The sequence below is a fragment of the Myripristis murdjan genome, chromosome 14 (genome assembly GCF_902150065.1).
Source record: "Myripristis murdjan chromosome 14, fMyrMur1.1, whole genome shotgun sequence".
NCBI lineage: Eukaryota > Metazoa > Chordata > Actinopteri > Holocentriformes > Holocentridae > Myripristis > Myripristis murdjan.
In genome coordinates, this window is record NC_043993.1 from 4,645,395 (window position 1) to 4,667,488 (window position 22,094).

General features: G+C 38.5%; 2 protein-coding genes and 5 non-coding genes across 8 annotated transcripts in view; 5 read left to right on the forward strand and 2 right to left on the reverse strand.

Moving 5' to 3' along the window:
* The window catches only part of LOC115371841 (AT-rich interactive domain-containing protein 5B), a 36,871-nt gene extending 35,052 nt beyond the window's left edge, over positions 1 to 1,819 (reverse strand). For both annotated transcript variants that reach the window (XM_030069405.1, XM_030069403.1), the window contains exon 1: positions 1,738 to 1,819. In XM_030069405.1, the coding sequence (XP_029925265.1) occupies positions 1,738 to 1,758 (21 nt within the window). In that variant the 5' untranslated portion in view covers positions 1,759 to 1,819. The remainder of the gene's footprint in view (positions 1 to 1,737) is intronic.
* A 7,589-nt stretch (positions 1,820 to 9,408) lies between these two features.
* LOC115371373 (glucokinase-like) overlaps positions 9,409 to 22,094 on the reverse strand; it is a 49,447-nt gene continuing 36,761 nt past the window's right edge. Inside the window, exon 11 of the mRNA XM_030068714.1 lies at positions 9,409 to 10,541. Within this exon, the coding sequence (XP_029924574.1) occupies positions 10,334 to 10,541 (208 nt within the window). The 3' untranslated portion in view covers positions 9,409 to 10,333. The remainder of the gene's footprint in view (positions 10,542 to 22,094) is intronic.
* Positions 15,216 to 15,287, forward strand: trnaw-cca (transfer RNA tryptophan (anticodon CCA)). Its single transcript has one exon. It is a non-coding gene; the product is annotated as a tRNA-Trp (tRNA).
* On the forward strand, positions 15,978 to 16,049 carry trnaw-cca (transfer RNA tryptophan (anticodon CCA)). Its single transcript has one exon. It is a non-coding gene; the product is annotated as a tRNA-Trp (tRNA).
* On the forward strand, positions 16,794 to 16,865 carry trnaw-cca (transfer RNA tryptophan (anticodon CCA)). The gene has a single exon. It is a non-coding gene; the product is annotated as a tRNA-Trp (tRNA).
* trnaw-cca (transfer RNA tryptophan (anticodon CCA)) lies at positions 17,618 to 17,689 on the forward strand. Its single transcript has one exon. It is a non-coding gene; the product is annotated as a tRNA-Trp (tRNA).
* On the forward strand, positions 20,467 to 20,538 carry trnaw-cca (transfer RNA tryptophan (anticodon CCA)). The gene has a single exon. It is a non-coding gene; the product is annotated as a tRNA-Trp (tRNA).

The window sequence follows — 22,094 nt, forward strand, 5'->3', positions numbered from 1 at the left end:
AGATAAGAGACCATAAAGTAAGATATTTCTCTGACATTGTATAAGGCAGGCAACTATTAAATATCACGGACAGGTTAAGTCCCTATGGCAATAATCTAGTAATACTATACAGCTCTTATAGTGATATATAGGAAACTGGATATACCAGAAATGTAAGATAAGGTCACTACTGTGTGCCCTATAGACATGCTGTCTATAATATTAGGCCCTATTGGAATACTATAGGAATATTATAGAATAGTAGGGTGTTTTTTTGTTTTTTTTTTTTCCTGCTTGGGGGAGGGACAGCTGAAGCTCTGGTCCAGCCTAGTGGTGGAAACGAGGCAGAGCTCAGCAGGCAGGGGAGGAAAAAAAAGAGAAGAAAAAAAAGAAAAAAAGAAAAGCCACATAATATAATATGAGGCAGAACTGAGGCAGCCTCTGTCTAAATGTGAATACAGAGTTTAAGATGGAAACCCTAATCTGCACCCTGCCTACGTCAGTTCTCGTGATATTTCTGGAAAATGCAGTGAGATTTTACAGTTTCAGCATGGAAGGGGAGAGGGGAGGAAAAATGACGAATTAATAACAACAATAAAATAATAAATAAATAATGAAATGCCTCTTGAAAAATAGAAATAAAACATAGCCTAAGGTATTGACCTTGGATATATCCTGTTATTGAAAAACAGACAAGTTCACCACTAAACCCCCCTCTTCCTCAAGGCTGCAGGAATTTATTCTCCTGTGTTACAAAAAAAAAAAAAAAAAAAAAAAAAAAAAACATAACCACAACTGGAATAATATTTTAAAAATAGGCTACATTTCCTGTGCCACATGTGAAAGATTTCTGTGAAAATAATCAGTTGTGCTGAACAGATTTCGACTGAAGCCACATTGCCCTGTGTGTCCTCTGAATGTTTCCTGGCTTTTTGTGTGTGTGTGAATCAGTCAGCACTAATGCTCGTTATTTCAAGTACAAAAACTACACGTTTCCCCCCGCACACCGCAATATTAACATTCCTCCTTAAGCTGTGGCAATTATGCCGGAGACAAAATGTCGGGGGATTTGATAATAATATCAATATGCTTCATAATACTACTACTGCTCCACCTAGTCCTGTCGAAAATATTTCAATCTTTAATATCACATCGGTGTAAAAAAAATTTTTTTTTTTTGTTCGAGTGTGTAAAAATAAAAATCCGGCGTCGCAGCCACACGCTGTCGGTTTGGCTAAAAAGGCTGAATAAAAGTTTCCTGATATTTTACGCCAGCAAATGGCCCAGAATATAAATTTTATTTAATGTGTTCATGTGGGTGGGGGTTGGTAGCCAAGAGGAGAAGCTGAGACTGTCGACACGACACACAAAGAAATTAATCATTAACATGGCGAAAATATCAGAAATATTAAAGTGGAATTTAAGTCCAGTGTCGAGGAAATAAATCGAGGCGATCGCGCCGTGCCACCGCCGTGTTTTTCTGCCCAAAATGTACAAATATCAGCGGTATATTCTCCACCTCTGGAAAAGTTGAGCCTGGTTGAATAAAGTTGTAATTGCAGTCAGAGCAACTCTCAGGGCTTGGTTGATATGGGAAAACAATCAATACGACATGGTCCAAACTGAATGAAATAAAAGCCCAGGCCGATTCAATTCACGGCGATACGCGAGCGATTTATTTCCCCCATCAACAGGTCAGAGAGGCGAAGGGCTAAGTCACATAAATCCACATTTATTTGGAAATAATATCGGCTTTACCTGTATTGCATTGTGCTCCATTGCAGTCCTGCATTCCCTCTCTGAGGCCCCTCTCCGGTTTCACCGCCGGGACTCTCCGACACACAAACAAACGCACCAGTCGAGGAAAAAAAGCCTCCTATTTTAGTGGAAATGGGACAGGATCTAGGTGTGGCCAAACTTTGCCACAGAGTACAACTTAATGCTAATAATTAAAAAAAAAAAAAAAAAAAAAAAGATTTCTTTCTTTCTTTTTCTTTCTTTTTTAAAATTACTACATATTCTCTCAAACATAATAAAAAAACAACTATAGCTGGAGCTCAGGATATTATAGCAGATATTTTCAAGAAGCCGGTGGCACACAAAGGAAATGCTTTTATTAATTTTTTTTTTTTTTTTTTTTTTTTTTTTTTTAACATTGAGAAATCAAAATAGTTGAGCTGATCCCAGAGCTGCGGACAGTGCGCATGCGCAGGGCGAACTCGCATGGCGATGGTCTCCAGTGGTCGGCGGCGCTGCGCCCCAGCCAGCCAGCCTGGCAGTGTGGTGAGAGCAGCAGGGCCCAATATCAGCACTGTGGCGCTGCTGATGCAAAGTTTGACATGACAGCAGATCCTGCAGATGTCTGGTGTGTCATGGCTGCTCTCTGCTCTCTGATCCTCTCCTATCTCCATTATATCTGAATAGCTGCTCTTATATCTGAATGTTGAGAAACAGGCTTGGGCTCCCTATAGCAGAAGGTGTAGTCTGCACACCGTGGGCTTAAAATACCTCAGAAACACACAATAGCAGGTAATGGCAACAGAAAACCTCGTATCAGGAAATACATACATACAAACATAGATACATGTCTTTAATGACTGTATACACATAAAGTCAATATTAAATATTAAAACAGGCCATGGTAGTCTAGATGGACTGTGTTTCCTATAGCAATGCTAAAATCAGTCTTTGAGGGATGCTAATATAATACAAATATAATGACAAAAAAAAGATCCTATAGGAATATTGTTGCAGGCTTTTAATATGTATAAGCAGTATAAATATGTGTTAACAGAAACTACTAGGCCAAACTCTGTCAATATACCCAACACCAAGCTTTAATTTGTATAGTATAGTATGTATACATAGGCTTGTACACCTCTAAATCAAATGAAAAAGATTTAGAGAAATGATATTGTAGTTTTTCGAAGGATACCATAATAATATTACAAGCAAAATCATGAGGAATGTGCAAATGCTATAGGGATGTTATGGTTTTAGTACAGATATTACATTCTGACAAAAATGACATGGCTAAATTCACTAATTAACTAACAGGATAATTATAGCATAGGAGTGCTAGGAAAGTTAATTAAGGGGAATATTATAGACTAAAAAATGTGGAATAACTGAAAAATGCGAGAGAGTAGGGAAGTAATGGTAAATTTACAATGATAGAATTGGAAATTCAAAGAGGAGCACACCCTTAAACCAGAGCATTACAGATCCCTGTTGGACAGGGGCCTTTAACAAGGCTGCATAGTTGCTAAAAACGAGTTCTAACAGCATGAGGCTTTGACGTCAAATGACAGTGCGGCCTCTCAGGTTAGCTCAGGCCACAGTAACAGCTTGGTTGGGTAATTTTGCAGGCTGATCATGACACACAGGCTCATGTAACCTGGTGATCACATAACCTGCTGTTACCAGTTGCCTCCAATGGGGGGAGAAAACACGTGTTTCCTCCCCATATACAATGCTGAACTTCTCCAACATGAAATTCATGTACTGGCAGGCCTCAACAAAGACTCAGCAGGATTTGGAGTTGTGAAAATAAGGGGGGATTTTTTTTTTTCTAATTAGACCAGTTATGTGCTCTTCTGAAACACATCCACACTGTTTTACAGATCCAATCTAGTTGAACTGAATAAAATCAAAAGGAGGTCCATTAAGGAGGACTCTCAGCAAATAAAGGAGTGTTTGTCAGCTGTTATTAAGAAGGATTTTAGGCAGGTAAATAAATATTTCCCCTTACCCCACCTATACTTACCTAGAAGGGGGAAATTTCAACAAGAGGGCAGGTATACCAGGAAGTCACTGTCTTGCCATAAGTCAACAGCATTTATAATTAAAGGAAACATCCAACCTCAGACATCTTTACACTGTTATAAATCATCAATCTGAAGTTGAACACATTCCAGATCTTATTTCACTTGCTTTTGATTTGTCACTTCCTGTGTGTCGAGGCCTGACACCACCTTAAAGTTAATTCTCTAAACAGAGTGAATCTGTAAGGTTTTGACTAAGGGCCATGATCTTCTCTGCTGCAGCCTCACTTTGTGAATACTGAATGATATACTCCAACGTTTCAGGCAAAATGCCCTTTATTTCTGACTTCCCCAGACTGAGACAAGATGTTCGATACCATTTCCACCTCTGGATGTCCAGTGGTTCAGTTCCTATGGGTAGCATTTTGTGTTAGCTTAGCATCAAGACTTGAAGTCTTTGGGAGTTGTTAGCCTTGCTCCATTAAAATGAAAAAATGAAACCTTCTAGCAAATCTGAAGCTGTCTTATTTACACAGTGTGTCATATAGATTTGAAATACACATCTTGGATTTAGAAAAAAGAGAGAGTCATTTCAGGACCAACTAATTACCTTCTACTGAGGCCACTCGATTTTTAAAGTCCCATGACATATCTTTCAAATCCACATGTTACGCTGTGTAAAGAAGACAGCTTCAGAGTTGCTGTAAGATTTATCTTTTACTTGAACAGAGCCAGGCTAACGAATCCAATAGACTTCAAGTCTTTATGCTAAACTTACAGGAAATGCTACCCACAGGAACTGAACCACTGGACATAAAGAGGCGGAAATGGTTTTCAACAGTCTGAATAAATCATAAAAAGAGTATTTTGCCGCAAAAACTGGAGTATTCCTTTAACCTACAATACAGATTTAACCCTTGTATAGCCAAGCCATTAGATTAAGAACATATCTGTTGTTATTTACAGGGAAATCCTGGGGGAAAAGTAGATCACACACACACACACACACACACACACACACACACACACACACACACACTTGGAAGTCTTTTTGCCTTTGGCCACTCAGCAGCTGCCAGAGTCCAGAAAGAGGCCACGTCTTCACTGCCAAGTTTCAGAGAAACAGGGGAATGCTGCAAGACTGGCCAGATCCAGCACACACTGATGCAAATTTAATGTCGCCAAAGGCCAATTAGCGTAATAATCACCTCTCCTGTAACTCTTAAAATTATAATATTAGAGTTTTGACTTTCATTGTTAATTTTTTCAGTTAAATACTGGAATCGTGGGACAGTGGCCCATAATTCATCAGTGCACTGTCAGTGTCACTGTCTGAAATGATTATTTTTGGCTCAGCTGTCATCCTCTGCTGAGCTCTCACACGTTACACTTTGCATGCAGCCAAAATAATTAATGTAATGATAATAATAATAATGATAATGATAATAATAACAAAATATTAACAATCACAGAAATATCTTTAGCTACAAGCTCCATGTGCTGTTTCATGTGCAGAAGTTCACGAGATTGTGTGTTGAAGTTTGCTCACCCACTTACAATGGATCAGATTCATAATCGATGATGAAATGCATTGAAATTCAAATTCTGTGCAAAAAAACAAAACAAACCTCCATCTCAACAAGTCATTTTGTCCCATATTAAGAGTTAAAATCTTGTTGTTTTTTTCTTCAAACAAGGTGAAGAATCTGCAAGTGGGATGAGATAATCTCACTTGTTTCCAATGCTAATCAACTTGTTATTCAGAATTTTCCTGAAGCAAGTGTCATTTTCCCTGTGGGTTTCAGCATGTTCATACTTGTACAACTTCTTTAAACAAGTGAAAATGCATGATTGGCAGTTTTTATCTTTATTTTTTGAAGAAAAACAAGATTGCAAGATTGAATATAAATAACTTGTTAAGTTGGGCATTTTATTTCCAGTGTAGAAGAGAGCATGTTGCTTGATGCAGAGCCACTGGCTCACAGCCAGAGAGAGAAAGAGTGTACAGTGGCCTGCAGGGACAAAATTTGAGAAAAGGCCAACACCAAAGACTGTACACAACCGAGAAAGTCAAATGTTGTTGTCTCATTAAGTTTGCAGCCAGTGAACAGGTGACTGTTACCATGGTGATTTATCAGGCTGAGGCCGCTGACTCATCAGCTCACTCTCATGTTAATATATTCCCTCTGAACGCAGCCTCGACTCCAGTGTTAAATTACAACAGGTTTGACTCGAGTCTGCGTCACTCTGGACTTGCATACCAACATGCCACCAGGCTGCAGCAGAAAGTCGCCATGAAAAGCTCTGCTGCAGGCTGCATCTACAGCCTGCCTTGTCAAATCAGTGAGTCACTTCTTAATAAAGGCTGGGATTACGCTGCAGTGTCATTTTACACTGTGGTGAGCAACATTTCAAGTGGGACCCGACATATTCTGAGGTCAGACACGCTGAAAAAGCTGCAGCTTTAAACAGACCACGTGACTAGGAATACCGTCAAACACCTTGTCTCTGGGAAATGTCAGCTTTTAATTAAGGAACTGTGTAAAGCAAGTTTCATTTTCCATAGCCAAACATTCATGTGCAGTATGTGTGACATACACTATATTTTCACAAGCATATTTGTTCCCTGGGTAACAAAACATTTATATTTTAGTCATTAAGCTGGCATGCTTCCCATGAGTGCAAAAGCAGAAAAAGGTTGAATCAGTAAATCACCATATTTCAAGCAACCAACACATAGCAGCAAAAAAAAAAAAAAAAAAAAATGTAAATTACAAAACACTTCACACATCATCAGAGGCCTGTCATGCAGGATTTGTGGAGGTCTTTCCAGGGTTATGAAGATTGCACCGCCATGTTGGAGGAGAGACAACATCAGGAAAATGTCATAATCTTTCTGTTCCTTGATCTTAGAATTTGAGCACCATGGAACCACATGGAAACGATTAATTTGTACGGTGGAAGAAGTGATAACAGAACAATCTTTCTTCCAACATGACGGTGTGACACTCGTAAACATCTGTAACCTCTGGTTAACATTCGCCCGGCGTTACTCATGAAAGTCCCCGCCCAAAAAAACAGTCAGACTTTGAGATACAAGGTTTCAGCAGGAAATCCCATTGCCGTAATGTGTTACGGCAATGGGATAGGCCTCTCAAGTGTCCTCATTTAGATATGTCAGACTTAATATGGACTCAGTTTTCTTCTAATAATATATGTAAAAATAATATCTTTTTGTGAACAAACAGATTGCAGTTATTGTGTTTTCACTGCTTCACACAGCCATAAAATGTTGTAATGCTGAGTATTCAAGCTAATACTTAGTATTAGCTAAGTATTAGCTTGTTGCTACTACTTAGTATTAGTTAAGTATTAGCTTTTGGTAATACTTACAGCTAAGTAGCTTGTGGTAATATTTAGTATTGGCTACATATTAGCTTGTTGCTAACACTAAGTATTAGCACATGCTAATACTTACTGTTAGTTAATACTTAGCTAATACTAAGTATTACATTGTGGTAATACTTAGAGCTAAGTACTAATTGGTTGCAAATAATTAAAAGTATTAGCCTGTTGCTGATGCAAAGCATTGCAAAGAACAAATAATTTCAAACCGCTAAGCAAAGTATGAGGATGTTTTTCCTGTCTTCACCGCCACTTTAAAACATCAGTATCACCTCAAATAATAAAGAAATGCAGAACACGATCAAGACAAATATCTGGATGTATAGTTAAAGGCCACAACATCATGTTTCCTCTTCTCCTGTATATATCAGACTGATGAGCGGTGGCACCCGGATTCCATCTCTTAAGCCATGAAAACGCCAGAGCACTTGAGAGGACAATGTCAACGGTCAACAAATGTAAAACAAGCAAACAAACAAGCTAATCACAAACAAACAAAACACATCATAATAGATAATATGAGTTTTCAGCAGGATCCTGCCTATATAGTGGCAGTATTCACTGGACCTTGTTTCACCAGTGGGAGCAGTGATACGACACAGCTTTACTCCTGTCACTTCCCAGGACTGTTTTGCATTCAAAACAGAAACAGAGTGAGTGATGTTTTTGGCACATAATGCACAACCTCACTGTAGAGGAAATAATAAAACATTTTTCTCAACATTTAGGATTGTCTTGATGAATTCAAGTAGTAAAAAGTCTTTCCAGTATGCCTTTCATGGTTCATTATCACATCAGCTCCCGCTCCGCCTCTTCCTACTCCCACTCCCCCCCCACCAGCACCCACCCACCCACCTACCAACCCCCCCTTCCTCCTCCTCCTCCTCCTCCTCCTCCTCCTACTCCTCCGCTCTCTGTCTGACTCATCTTATCTGAGGATGGTGATACACCAGACGGATCTTTTTGGCTAAGGTAAATGGGCCTAGCAACAGGTAACAAACCACAACACTAATGTATTCAGATGTTTCCAGGCAACAAGACAGCGACAATATTGGAATAACTCCTCAGGCAATGTTGTCTGTGTGAGTTTAGCTGCCCAAAAAGTTGCTGTGAGTGTCACTGTCTTACAGCTGATGATACATCAGCACTTCCTGAGGCAAAACAGGGCAGTGGAGCTGGGAAACCTGGAAAATTAATGCACATAACATGATGAGTTTTATAGGATTACTGTATAATCTGGGAAAAAAAATAATATAAAATGGTATTTGGTGGAAGCTTTTATCCAAAGCACCTTACAATTACAAAAGAGTATGGATTTATAGGGGCGGGTGTGTGAGGGGGCAACAATTTCATATTTAATACATTATTTTTTCAACCAAATAGCTACAGTCCATTTTTTGGGGCACTTTGAGTAACCTAAAGGAGCATGTGCTCTAATTGGCTGGCAGTACTGAGGACCCGCCCCCCCTCCTCAAAAAGAAGGTGATTGGCCAACCCCAGTACAGACAGTATCCTGTTTTCAATGTGTTATGATTTGCCCATTTCAGAAGTGACATTGTTATCAAAAATACAACTCTGGCAAAACATCACATAGTGCAATCTTCACTTTCTTACTGTGAACAAGGACACCTACTAGTGACTCATCAAATATATCGGATCAGCGGTTTGTAAATCCTTTAAAAACCGCTCGGTCTAGAAGATGAAAACCTCTGATCCTGTTAGTGTTGGCAATCAGACCCTCATTTGGAGCAGGAGCCATGTAAGCCTGTTTTCACGTTTGTTTGACAGGCAACAAATCAAAGGACAAAGAAGCTGAGGCTGTGTCACTAAAACAGGTAAATCTGGGGGGAAAAAAATCATATTTTTCTCTTTGTTTTAATTTTCTGTCCACAGTAAGGTCACATTTTCCATCTGCAGAAACAGGGCTTTTTCAAAAACACTGTCACTTTGAAAACGCTGGTGTGGCACTGTAGTGGGGACAGAGGGGAAAAACAGCAGCTTTGTCAAAGTGCTGATGAAGGCTTGTCATGTGATCCATGCTCAAGCAACACACAGTCACGATATCAGATGATGAGCACATCTGGCTGCTGTTCTCTCTGCTCTTTATGTTGGTCACTTATTGGCCCCCTTGATCAAACATCAGGGAGGGGACTATGGACTGGACTCCATCTGTCCGTCCTGCATGATTTCCAAGCCTCTGCTGCCTCTGATCTTAGACATTGCCGGGTCAAATTTGATGAAAATTTGGGTAGTGATGTGTTTTTTTTTTTTTTTTACAATGATTTCCAGCACCCACAAAATGTTCACCACAGCGCCACCAACAGGTCAAAAGGTCCCCATGCCTCAAGCAACAATTTCTCAAATACCACTGGTCTGATTTTACAACAGCATACTAGGGCCATTGTAAGGGGAAAAAAAATTAAGGAACGGAGGGGAGGGGAGGTAATATTCCGGGAAAAAACTCACACATTTATGAAAAAAAAAAACTTGGAAAAAAAATTGTTTTTCTTTTACTTTATTTCATTTATTTATTTATTTATTTATTTGGTCAAGGAAGCACATGACTTGACTTTGTGAGATTGGAAATCATCATAATCATAATATTATCATCAGCATCTACATTGCCATGTCTTGGGCCTATTCGGAAGAAAACAACACTAATTTTTTCTCATTTCCTTCATTCACACACATAATCCCAACTGAGCATTTGAAAAACAAACAGCAACGAAGAAACAACAGCTTAGAGATTGTGTAGCTTCTCACAAGCAAATCAGTTTCTGTTGCAAAGGCGTTTTTTCCTTAAACTTTAATCTCAGAGAATATCTGAGTTTTTCTTCTTCTAAATCTAAGATTTTAATCTTGGAAATTCTGAGGTTTTTTGTCTCAGAATATTACCCAGTCTCTACAATGGCCCTCGTACGCTGTCACATGATTTTGACACACCTTGTGGGAGATGGTATGGCTTTCTCTTGAGATCTGGCTTTTTCAAAATGAAACTGAAACAGGCCTAAAAGTGAGCAAAATGCAAAATGGACACTAATTTATATGAAAACACCCACACATGACTTTAAAACAGACTTAATGACTCCTCGTCCAAAGGCTAAACATCCCCTCCCATCTGCATTGCCTCAGAGCATCACATCCTCCCTCCACTCCTCCTCCTCCTCCTCCTCTTGCTCACACTCCTAATCCTCCTCCTCCTCGTCCTCCTCCTCCTCTTCCTCGTCATCCTCCCCGTCGCTGTCCTCCAGCAGTCGAGACTGGAGGGCCAGCCGCTGCGCCACAGCCGTTACCATGGCAGCGCCCTTCCCACTGCCGTCCTCTGAGACGAGGAAGGTGATGTCACACCTTGGGGCGAGGAGGCGCACCGTCGCCTGGAGCTGCTGGCTGAAACTGGAGGAGGGAGGGGCAGAGGGACACACATGTTTAGAACTGGTAAATATATAACAGCGGTACATCACACTGTGAATCAACCCTGCATGCTAGAATTAGGGTCCATTCTGCTTTGGCAACACTGTATCCTAACACTCATGTCAATAAAGCTTATTTGAGCTCAATTTGAATTGAGCTCAGTAAATATTGAGGAAAATGTTGCACATCTTGTCTCACTCCACCCACATCCTGCATTTTTATTACAGTATGTCGTCATCATCTCATTATCTAAATATGAACCTGTGTGATATTAACAAAAGGAAACTATATGGATGATTTTAAATTTAGGGTAAGGTTAGCTCACGACACTAATTTGTGGGTTCTGATCAATAAAAAGAATGCTCAGTTTTCACTTTTAATCACTTAAAATATTGTTGATACATTGCATCAAACCAGAGGTTGCAGCAAAATGTTTGACTGTAAAATTCATTTTAATGCAGCCTAAGACACTGTTCTGATCAAATAAATACTTTGTGAATTAACTGCAATTTCAGTGTGAAATTAGTAATTATGCTGTTTTTTTTCTTTGAAATAAAGCTTAATTTCCATTGTTATTACACTTAAAATTTCAACCCATAGTCATGTCATACATTGTATCACTATGGAGATATTTTGCATAAATATCAAGGTATGAAATTCTGGCCACATAGCCGTATCATGCAGGCCTAATGTTGACTTAGCTGTTGAGTTGCTTTTATATGTGGCTAAGGCTGATGTTGCTGTTATGTAGTGTTCCTTATTTGTGAGTGACTTGCTACATTATTTGACTTGATCCTTTGCAGCTGCTTTGGAGAAGCAGAGTGAAAGAGAGAGAGAGCTTTACAACATGAGGCGTCACAGACCCTCAGAGCAGCACTGCTGACCAAACACAATTTACTATTAACCAAATCACTGAACAAATGAAATTGAATTATTTGGACCGTTGGAAGAGCCAATCCAAATCCCTAGAATGAGCCAAATTAAATGTCACGCTGCACGGCCCTGAAGGAGAGGCGGCAAAATGGCAGACGGGAGATGGAGGAGTGCCATCAACCAGCGACAGAGACGGGACGACACAACAAGGAGCGCACTTTTGTCTCCTTTTGTTGTTGTTGGTTTGTTTAAGTATTGTAGTATTATATGTAACTTATTTTCCTTTTTCTTGTTAGTCTGTTTTCCCTGTTGTATGTAATCCACCAGGAGCCACTTAACAAGCCTCTGGAGAGGTTTTATTGTCTCGTCCTGCTCCATATTTTACTTTGTTGTCTTCACTTTATACTGATATTCCTCCACTTCTTGCTGCTCTGTCATGTGTTTTTTCTCCATGTGCACGAAATTAACTTGAACTGAACTAAACTAACTGTCCCCTTTCAGTGCGATCACACCAAACTGTTTCTACAAATTCAGCAGCAGACGGCTCATTTTTCATCTCCACACGAGCAGAATAAATTGAGAGTATTGATGTCGAGAGTGAAGCCACTCAGCGTGTCTTTGTAAAGAAAAAGAAAAAGCAATTTGCATATTAACTTCCACATTCTTCTACTCTGATTTACCTTTTAAATAACACTCATCTCTAATATTTGCACATTTGTACTTTTAATTTTACATAAAGTTATTATTATTATTATTATTATTATTATTATTATCATTATTATATTTAGTGGTAGTAGTAGTATTCCTACTACCATCATTCTAATAGTTTCTTTTTGATTTTAGTGCACTTTTTACCATTATTGATTTTATTGTTGCTGATACCCACCAAAACTTTGGCCTACATGTAGTGAACGGTCCTACATTTTACAAAGTTCAGTGAACTGAAGTGAAATGACTGGAGAACGGGGAGAGAGCAGGGAAAGGAAATACAAAAACCAAGATAGAAGAAATACAGAAATAGACTGAAAAACAAAAAGAAGACAGAGAGCAAGGCGATGTCTGGAATCTTTGTACATCCAAAACACAAACAATATAAGTAAAATAATAATAATTTTAGAAAATAAAATAAAATATAAAAAACAGAGAAATTCACCTCCCAAATTTTGAATGAGAATGAAACTCTAACTTCTCCTCCTTCCCAGATTCATTAATGCTGTCAGGTTCTTGACATGAAAACTGTTTTATTTGCTGGTGGATTATATCATAAATGGCCATCATAATGGCCACTAAACATGAATTTTTGTCCATGGTAGTTCATTTAATTATATATTGACTTACATATTATATATTGACTTTGTTTACTCTCCAGTCTCCCATATTCCTCTGTATTGCACCTGATCTTATCCTGAGGTGCTGTGATATGTTTTGGGGACGCTCTGCACGGCTTGCTGCATGTGGAGGGAGCAGCGCAGCAGGATAACGTCACTGCGCTGGAATATTGATAATATTACACTGCGACAGACAGAGGAACCGAGGCAGATGGGTTATTTTGAGCAGGTAAGCAGAGTTCATCCAGCTGCCAGCTCCTCTCTGTGTACAAAATTAGCAGCAAAACACGTCGCCTGCTGTCGCCTGTGAAGGCAAACGCCGCTGGAGGTGAGCTGGATTGCAACTGGAGCAGCAGGGACTTGTGGCTTGTTCTCAGCATATTTCTCTAAAAGGCAGGAAGCCTGTAAATATGTCACCTCCCACGGCCGCTCTCTGCACGTTCACACACATACTCCCAACTGAGCATTTGAAAAACAAACAGCAGCGAAGAAAACAGCTCAGAGATGGTGCAGCTTCTCACAAGCAAATCAGTTTCTGCTGCAAATGAAAGTGCAGTCTGACAGCATCTTGTCTCTGTGGTCTGATGTATTTCCTGTGAAACAGGAAGGTGGGGCGGGACTTAAACGGCGATGGCGTATCAGTCATTTTATAAACCAATCGAAAATCAGTTGGAGGTGGTGTGTATGTGTGTGTTTGTGTGTGTGTGTGTGTGAGTGTGTGTGTGTGTGTGTGTGTGTGGGGGGGGGGGTTTATGCAGCCGGAGCGAGGTTGTTATCGTTAACCAAAACTAGATATGAGAAAAACATTTTGTTAACTAAAATAAAAATAAAAGCAAGGCTTTCCAAAAAAAAAAAAAAAAAAAAAAAAAACCTGAAATTGTATTATGTATTTATAAAAACAAACTAAAATGGATTTTGTCTTTGTCAGTTTATTTGGTTGTCCCCAGTGAAAACATTTTTTTTTTTTAAATGATTTGATATTTTCTTGAGTTTTTATTTTACAATATTTTTACTAACCTTTTTGAATCTCACCCCTGACAAATACATGGGGTATTTGTCATTACAAAAAACCGAAACTAACACTGAAACTAATAAAAACTGAATTAAAGCTTAGCATTTTCAAAAAAAAAAAAAAAAAGAAAAAAAGAAAACTATTAAACACCCTTTAAAAATGAATTAAAGCTAAACTGAAATTGAAAACAAAAAGTCAAAATGAAATAAAAATAAAATTAATGAAAAATGCAAAACTATAACCTTGGCTTGGAAGGGCTAGAATGGTTCCAAACTCTGTGTAATTGGTCAGTTTTTATTTACACCTGAGAGCACACAGTGAGGTCACAATAAAAGACACACTGTTGTGCAGGAAGTGAAAGTAATGAGATGTTGGATTAAACAGGAGTGCATGACGTCACTGAGGATGAGCTCACCAAGAGGAAGGTCCTTTCTCCTGTGGCTGGCTGGACGCCGCAGCCTTGGCCTCCCCAAAACTGTTCTGCTCTGTCCCGTTTCCAGCTAGTTACAGTATCACTTCATGTTCACATGTTCACATATTTTCACTGACCGGCTGGAACTATAATAATCTTAAACCACACTTTTCCATAAGTTACAATGGAGTTACATTGTCAACTCCATTAGAGTTCACAATGCCACATCCATGAAATCCAACAACACAACACGCCCTGACCTCGTGGCGCAACGGTAGCGCGTAGGCTACATGTTCAAATCACGTCTGCTTTAGTGACACATTCAGACCAACTGAGCCTGATATGTAGTCACACAGCAAACTCTCTGGTGGACTGTGACTGCCCCTCTGTTATGCCATGTGTAGAAGCCAGAGTGCTGCAGGAACCTGAACCTGATCCTGTATCAGCTCCAATGCTCTCTGAATCAGTTGTGGACGGACTTGCACCCACTGTCAGGCACTTCATATCCCCAATAAAAAAGCCTTTTTTTTTTTTTTTTTTTTAAATTTGTGGCTAAACAGTGGAAGCTGCTGACAATGTCATTCTGTATTCAGTCAGGTCTGTAATCAAACTGACTTTCTTCAACACATGATTATTATTATTATTATTATTATTTATTATTTTATTTATTTATTTATTTTATTTTAATTTTTTTTGACCAAGCCAGATGCTATTCAAGGAGGCAAAAAAAATCATAGGCAATAACTTTGATTTTTGTTGGGATGTTTTCATCTGACCTGTTTTTTTCATTATTATTTATTCATTACAAAAAAATGTTACATAGCAATTGTACTTACTCTGATTGATTTTTATGGAATTAAAAAAAAAAACCAAAACAGTTATAGTATGGACAGTTCAGATTTCGTGACCTTATTAGTTATTAGTGTCAGCACTTGTTTAATAAGCAAAACAATAGTGATAATATAATTATGCTTATCCTTGAGAGTTCACTTACTCCATAACCAACCAACATTTTCCTCCAGTCCATACCTGACCTCGTGGCGCAACGGTAGCGCGTCTGACTCCAGATCAGAAGGTTGCGTGTTCAAATCACGTCGAGGTCAATGCTTTAGTGACACACAAGCTGTCTTTCATTCAGAGTTCTGTGGCATGGCATGTTATGCCATGTGTAGAAGCCAGAGTGCTGCAGGAACCTGAACCTGTGTCTCTGAATCACTTGTGGACAGACTTGTACCCGCTGTCTGACACATCACTTCATATCCTCGAAAAAAGTAGTAAAGTAAATTTGTGGCTAAACAGTGAAGCCGCTGACAACTTCAGGTCTGTAATCAAACTGACTTTCTCCAACACATTTTTTTTTTTTTTTTGACTGGGCTAGATGCTATTCAAGGAGGCAAAAAAAAAAAAAATCATAGGCAATAACTTGGATTTTTGTTGGGATGTTTTCACCTGACATAGAGGTGTTTTTTTTTGTTTTTTTTTTTATTCATGATTATTTTCAGTATTATTATTGTTGCACAGTTACAAAAAAATGTTACATAGTAATTGTACTTATTCTGATTGTTTTTGAGGAATTTATAGGAGTTAAAAAAAAAAAAAAAAAAAAAAACATTTATGGTATGACAGTTCAGATTTCATGACCTACTGGCATTTCAATTCACAAGAAAAACTTATTAGTGTCAGCACTTGTTTAATAAGCAAAACAATAGTGCAACAGTGATAATATAATTATGCCCATCCTTGAGAGTTCACTTACTCCATAACCAACCAACATTTTCTTCTAGTCAGTACCTGACCTCGTGGCGCAACGGTAGCGCGTCTGACTCCAGATCAGAAGGTTGCGTGTTCAAATCACGTCGGGGTCACAGCTTTAGTGACACACAAGCTGTCTTTCATTCAGAGTTCCTCAACTCTCTGGTGGACTGTGACTGTCCCTCTAGTGGGCCATGTGTAGAAGCCAGAGTGCTGCAGGAACCTGAACCTGTGTCAGCTGCAATGCTCTCTGAATCAGTTGTGGACGGAGTTGTGGACCCGCCGTCTGACACATCACTTCATATCCTCGAAAAAAGTAGTAAAGTAAATTTGTGGCTAAACTGTGAAGCCGCTGACAACGTCAGGTCTGTAATCAAACTGACTTTCTCCAACACATTTTTTTTTTTTTTTTTTTGCTTTTTATTTATTTATTTATTTATTTTGACTGGGCTAGATGCTATTCAAGGAGGCAAAAAAAAAATCATAGGCAATAACTTAGATTTTTGTTGGGATGTTTTCACCTGACATAGAGGGTTTTTTTATTATTATTATTTATTCATGATTATTTTCAGTATTATTATTGTTGCACCGTTACAAAAAATGTTACATAGTAATTGTACTTATTCTTTTTTGAGGAATTTATAGGAGTTTTTTAAAAAAAAAAAAAAAAAACATTTATGGTATGGACAGTTCAGATTTCATGACCTATTGGCATTTCAATTCACAAGAAAAACTTATTAGTGTCAGCACTTGTTTAATAAGCAAAACAATAGTGCAATAGTGATAATATAATTATGCCTATCCTTGAGAGTTCACTTACTCCATAATCAACCAACATTTTCCTCCAGTCTGTACCTGACCTCGTGGCGCAACGGTAGCGCGTCTGACTCCAGATCAGAAGGTTGCGTGTTCAAATCACGTCGGGGTCACAGCTTTAGTGACACACAAGCTGTCTTTCATTCAGAGTTCCTCAACTCTCTGGTGGACTGTGACTGTCCCTCTAGTGGGCCATGTTATGCCATGTGTAGAAGCCAGGGTGCTGCAGGAACCTGAACCTGTGTCAGCTGCAATGCTCTCTGAATCACTTGTGAACGGACTTGTACCCGCTGTCTGACACATCACTTCATATCCTCGAAAAAAGTAGTAAAGTAAATTTGTGGCTAAACCGTGAAGCCGCTGACAACGTCAGGTCTGTAATCAAACTGACTTTCTCCAACACATTTTTTTTTTTTTGACTGGGCTAGATGCTATTCAAGGAGGCAAAAAAAAAAAAAAAAAAAAAAAAAAAAAATCATAGGCAATAACTTGGATTTTTGTTGGGATGTTTTCACCTGACATAGAGGTGTTTTTTATTATTATTATTATTATTTATTCATGATTATTTTCAGTATTATTATTGTTGCACCGTTACAAAAAAATGTTACATAGTAATTGTACTTATTCTGATTGTTTTTTGAGGAATTTATAGGAGGTTTTAAAAAAAAAAAAAAAAAAAAAAAAAACATTTATGGTATGGACAGTTCAGATTTCATGACCTACTGGAATTTCAATTCACAAGAAAAACTGTTATTAGTGTCAGCACTTGCTTAATAAGCAAAACAATAGTGATAATATAATTATGCTTATCCTTGAGAGTTAACTTACTCCATAACCAACCAACATTTTCCTCCAGTCTGTACCTGACCTCGTGGCGCAACGGTAGCGCGTCTGACTCCAGATCAGAAGGTTGCGTGTTCAAATCACGTCGAGGTCAATGCTTTAGTGACTCTTAGGGTTCAGACCAACTGAGCCTCTTTAACAGGTCAAATTTCCTCACAGTGCTTGGTGATACACAGCTCTGAAATCATGCAAGTGGTGCCAAAGAGAATGAAAAATGTCCAAAAAAAAAAAAAAAATCAAAAATCAAAAATCCACCTCCCAAATGTTGGAAATGCAATGCACTTCCCGCCCATTGTTTCTTGAGGAGTTACTTGCTCTCAGATATGTTTCATAATTAGTTACTGAACTGCCTGGGATATTGTGCACAGCGCTGCATATAATCACATTTATGAAATCTAATTTATCATATGAGCTGATGTTTGACTCTTCGTCTGTTTCACAGCCAGTTCCAGTAAAAAAACAACATCATCTTCCGCATCAGATCAGTCCTCTCCACACATATACAGTGTCAGTTTATGACCTTTTCACACCTGGAGTTTGTTTGCTCTGGCTCCCTTCAGTAGAAAAGTTGATACTTTGTCACATTGTTCAATTGTTTGATTTGACTTCATACGGCCAAGAGTTCAGCTGAACCAAAGTGTACCAAGAGAAGTCACGTGGGACCTGTCAGCTGATTGGTCAGGGTTGAAAGACAGAGAAACGCAATGTTTACTTTGGTATCTTTTGGTCAAGGAGCCGCATGGTTAGACTGTATGAAGTTGGATCAGCCTCACACTGCAGACACTGCTGCTCGCCGTGTCTCAGGCCTGCAGCTGATCACCTCATCAACTCTACTTTGACATGGGATTAGCCCAGAATCACAAGATTATCATCAGCATCCGGACTTTAAAGAGACATCGCCATGTCTTGGGCCTATTCAGAAGAAAACAATATACTATTTTTTTCTCATAAGTTTGTGAGTTTTTTTTCCTCATAAATTTTAACTTTAGTCTCAGAATTTCTGAGCTTTTTCTCACAAATTTCTGACATTCTAATCTTAGAATTTGAGTTTTTTCATAAATTTCTGAGTTTTTTCTTGTAAATTCACCATTTTAATCTCAGAGAATATCCAAGTTTTATTTCATAAATCTACAACTTTAATCTTGGAAATTCTGAGTTTTTTCTTGGGATATTACTCCTCTCCCCCAGCTCTGTATTTTTTCCCCCCAACAATGACCCTAAGACATCATCATAGTTTTCCCTCTCTCACTTTATTATACAACAACATTTGGCCAATAAAGTGTCCAACATGGGCATGGAGCGCCATCAGCAGATTCAGCCTTCATAATTAAAGTGCTCATTTGGGAAAAGGATAAATAAAATAAAATAGTTGGGTCAAATCTCGGTCGGTTCATGTTCACACTGCACGCATTACAAGTAACACACGAGTAAATGAGTATGATTTTTGAGGAATGAATATTCCTTACATTATTTTCTGTGGGCTGTACTTACTGTTCTTACACTGCAAAAAGGCAAAATCTTACCAAGAGTATTTGTCTTATTTCAAGTAAAAATGTCTTATTCACTTGTTTCAAGTGAAAATTTACTTGAAACAAGTTAAAATTTGCTAGAAACAAGAAACATATTCTGCCAATGGAACAAGCAATTTTTTACTTGTGACACAAGCCGACATAACTACAATGTTGGACAGAATTCAATTGTATATCAAAATAAACTTTTGGACGTATTCTCTCTTGAGTGAAAGTATCTTGACTGTAAAAATAGCAATAGCCACAAATTCAGACAAGAACCATCACTATTATCACATGGTGTGAAAATAGACCAAACTAAAAATGCAACTAGCACTCACTGCTCAAAGTGTTGTTTTTTTTTTTTTTTTTTTTTTAACTAAATTCTCTTTTTCCTTGGGGAATTTTTACTCATTTTTAGATGAGTAACTGTACTCTGCCTTAACTACAATTATTCTGTACTGGACCCACCCTAAACAGGGCAGGTGTTAAAGTTCCCTTACTCCACATGTGCCCTGTCCTGAACTTGTGACACAACAGCAGTGCGCCTCACTCCAGATCACAAGGTTGCATGTACAAATCATGTTTGGTTGGAGCTCTCACTGTTCTACCTGCCAAACTAACCTGCTTGCTGCTGCTCAGACCCTTAACATCTCACCAGAGTTACGTGAAGCCAACAAGCTCTTCCAGCTGTGAACTGAGAACATGTCTGATCAAGTGACGGAACAGTGACTGTAGTGAACATACATGCCAGCCAAGCCAAGTGTTCACAAGCTGGAAGGACCCACACATAGCCACTTTCACAATTCACAGAGCAGTTTTTCACACTTTCTGAACATGCATGGAGGTGATCATACAAAACAAGGAGAGAAACAGGGGAATTGTGCTCCTCATATTACTTCTATGTTAAAAATACCTTTATTATCGTAGCATGTCCAGCAAGTCAAAACATACAGTAGGGATGTTTGTCTCATAACAATTCTCCTTTTATGCTCCTTTTTAATTGTTGTTTTTATTTCTATTAGTATATATATATATATATATATATATATTTTTTTTTTTTTTTTTCTTTTTCTTTTTTTTTTGAGCCTCGGAACCACACAGTGTGCCAGTCCCTCATCTTTTAATGAAAAGGAATGAACTGGTGGAAGATCATCCTAATTTATACATTACCAAAGCACACCCTGTTCACACTTCTGCAGGCCGTATTATATTTGTGATGGACACATATGATCACACCTGTTGGTGAGAAGTCAAAATAGAAGAGAGAAAAGATATGTCGATTTTGCATCACCCCAAAATCCACATATATACATTAACGCTTATTATAGAGAGATAATTTACTCCAAAGCCCAAACATCCTGACCTCGTGGCGCAACGGTAGCGCGTCTGACTCCAGATCAGAAGGTTGCGTGTTCAAATCACGTCGGGGTCATGCCTTTAGGTTGGAGCACTGACGCTAAGCTGCTGGCTGTAGATGGGCCTCTTCCGTCTCATCAGAGCACCCTGAGGTTACCAAGTAAAGCCAACAAGCTCTTCCAGCTTTGCACTGACAACATCTTTGTTATGAATGCCTGAATATCAAGTGATTATAATAAAGTAAAACAGAAACTGTCGTGAACGTACATGCCAGCCAGGCCAAGTATGCACAGGGTGGAGTTACCTGTGCACGACAACTTTCATGTTTCAAAGAACATTTTTCCACCTTTTTAGAACATGAAAAATTGTGCTCTTCATATCACTTCTGTGTTAAAACACCTTTATTATCCTGGCATGTCCAACAACAAGAGTAAAAACATACAGTAGGGATGTTTTACCCACATGTAGCTCACACTGCAACACTGTCTCATAACAATTCTCCTTTTATGCTCCTTTTTAATTATTGTTTTTATTTCTAGTAGTATAAATTTTTTTTATTTTTTTTGTGAGCCTTGTAACCAAACACACTGGAATTCAGCTGAGCGTGCCAGTCCCTCATCTTTTAATGAATGGGAGCGAACTGGAATCTATGCTTGGCCAATAGTGCTGCAGGTAATCAGATTTATGGAATCACATGCATCATATGAACTGACCCTTGACTGTCCAAGGCCAGTAATGCTTCTCCTGCAGTGTTTACTCTTCACACACACTGTCCTGACCTCGTGGCACAGCATTAGCATGTCTGACTGCAGAGCTGAAGCTTGCGTGTTCAGCTCATGTTGAGGTCAGATCTTCAGACAGAATGTCAAGGTTCCCCTTGGTGCTGGATAATATGTCCACACTAAATCAGGCAAATGGTCCAAAGACAAACACAGACAACAGCTAACACTCAGCCTGGTGTACGTCCACACTAAGCAGCTGGCTCGCCCTCACCCGACAGCCTCTTCCAGCTTTAAATGCATTACCGGTTTGATATGAATCCCCAAACCTCAGGTGATTATAATAAAGTAAAACATTACACTGCAAAAAAGTCAAAATCTTACAAAGATTATTTGTCTTATTTCAAGTAAAAATGTCTTATTTGTAGTCAAAATATCTCATTACACTTAAAATAAGACATGATCAGCTCAGAAATAACTTGTCTTTAGACAATTTTCACCTGTTTCAAGCAAATTTTCACTTAAAACAAGTGAAAATTAGCTTGAAACAAGAAACAAATTTTGCCGATGGAACAAGCAAATTTTTACTTGTGACATAAGTGAACAAGTAAAAATTTGCTTGTTCCATTGGCAAAATTTGTTTCTTGTTTCAAGTAAATTTTCACTTGAAACAAGTGAAAATTGTCTAAAGACAAGTTATTTCTGAGCTGATCATGTCTTATTTTAAGTGTAATTAGATATTTTGACTACAAATAAGACATTTTTACTTGAAATAAGACAAATAATCTTGGTAAGATTTTGACTTTTCGCAGTGTAATTGCAAATGACTTGCCAGCCAACTTTTCACCAGATGAAATTTTTCAAGTATAGTAATTTTCAGGTTTCACAGAGCAGATTTTCTGCTTGTTTTTGA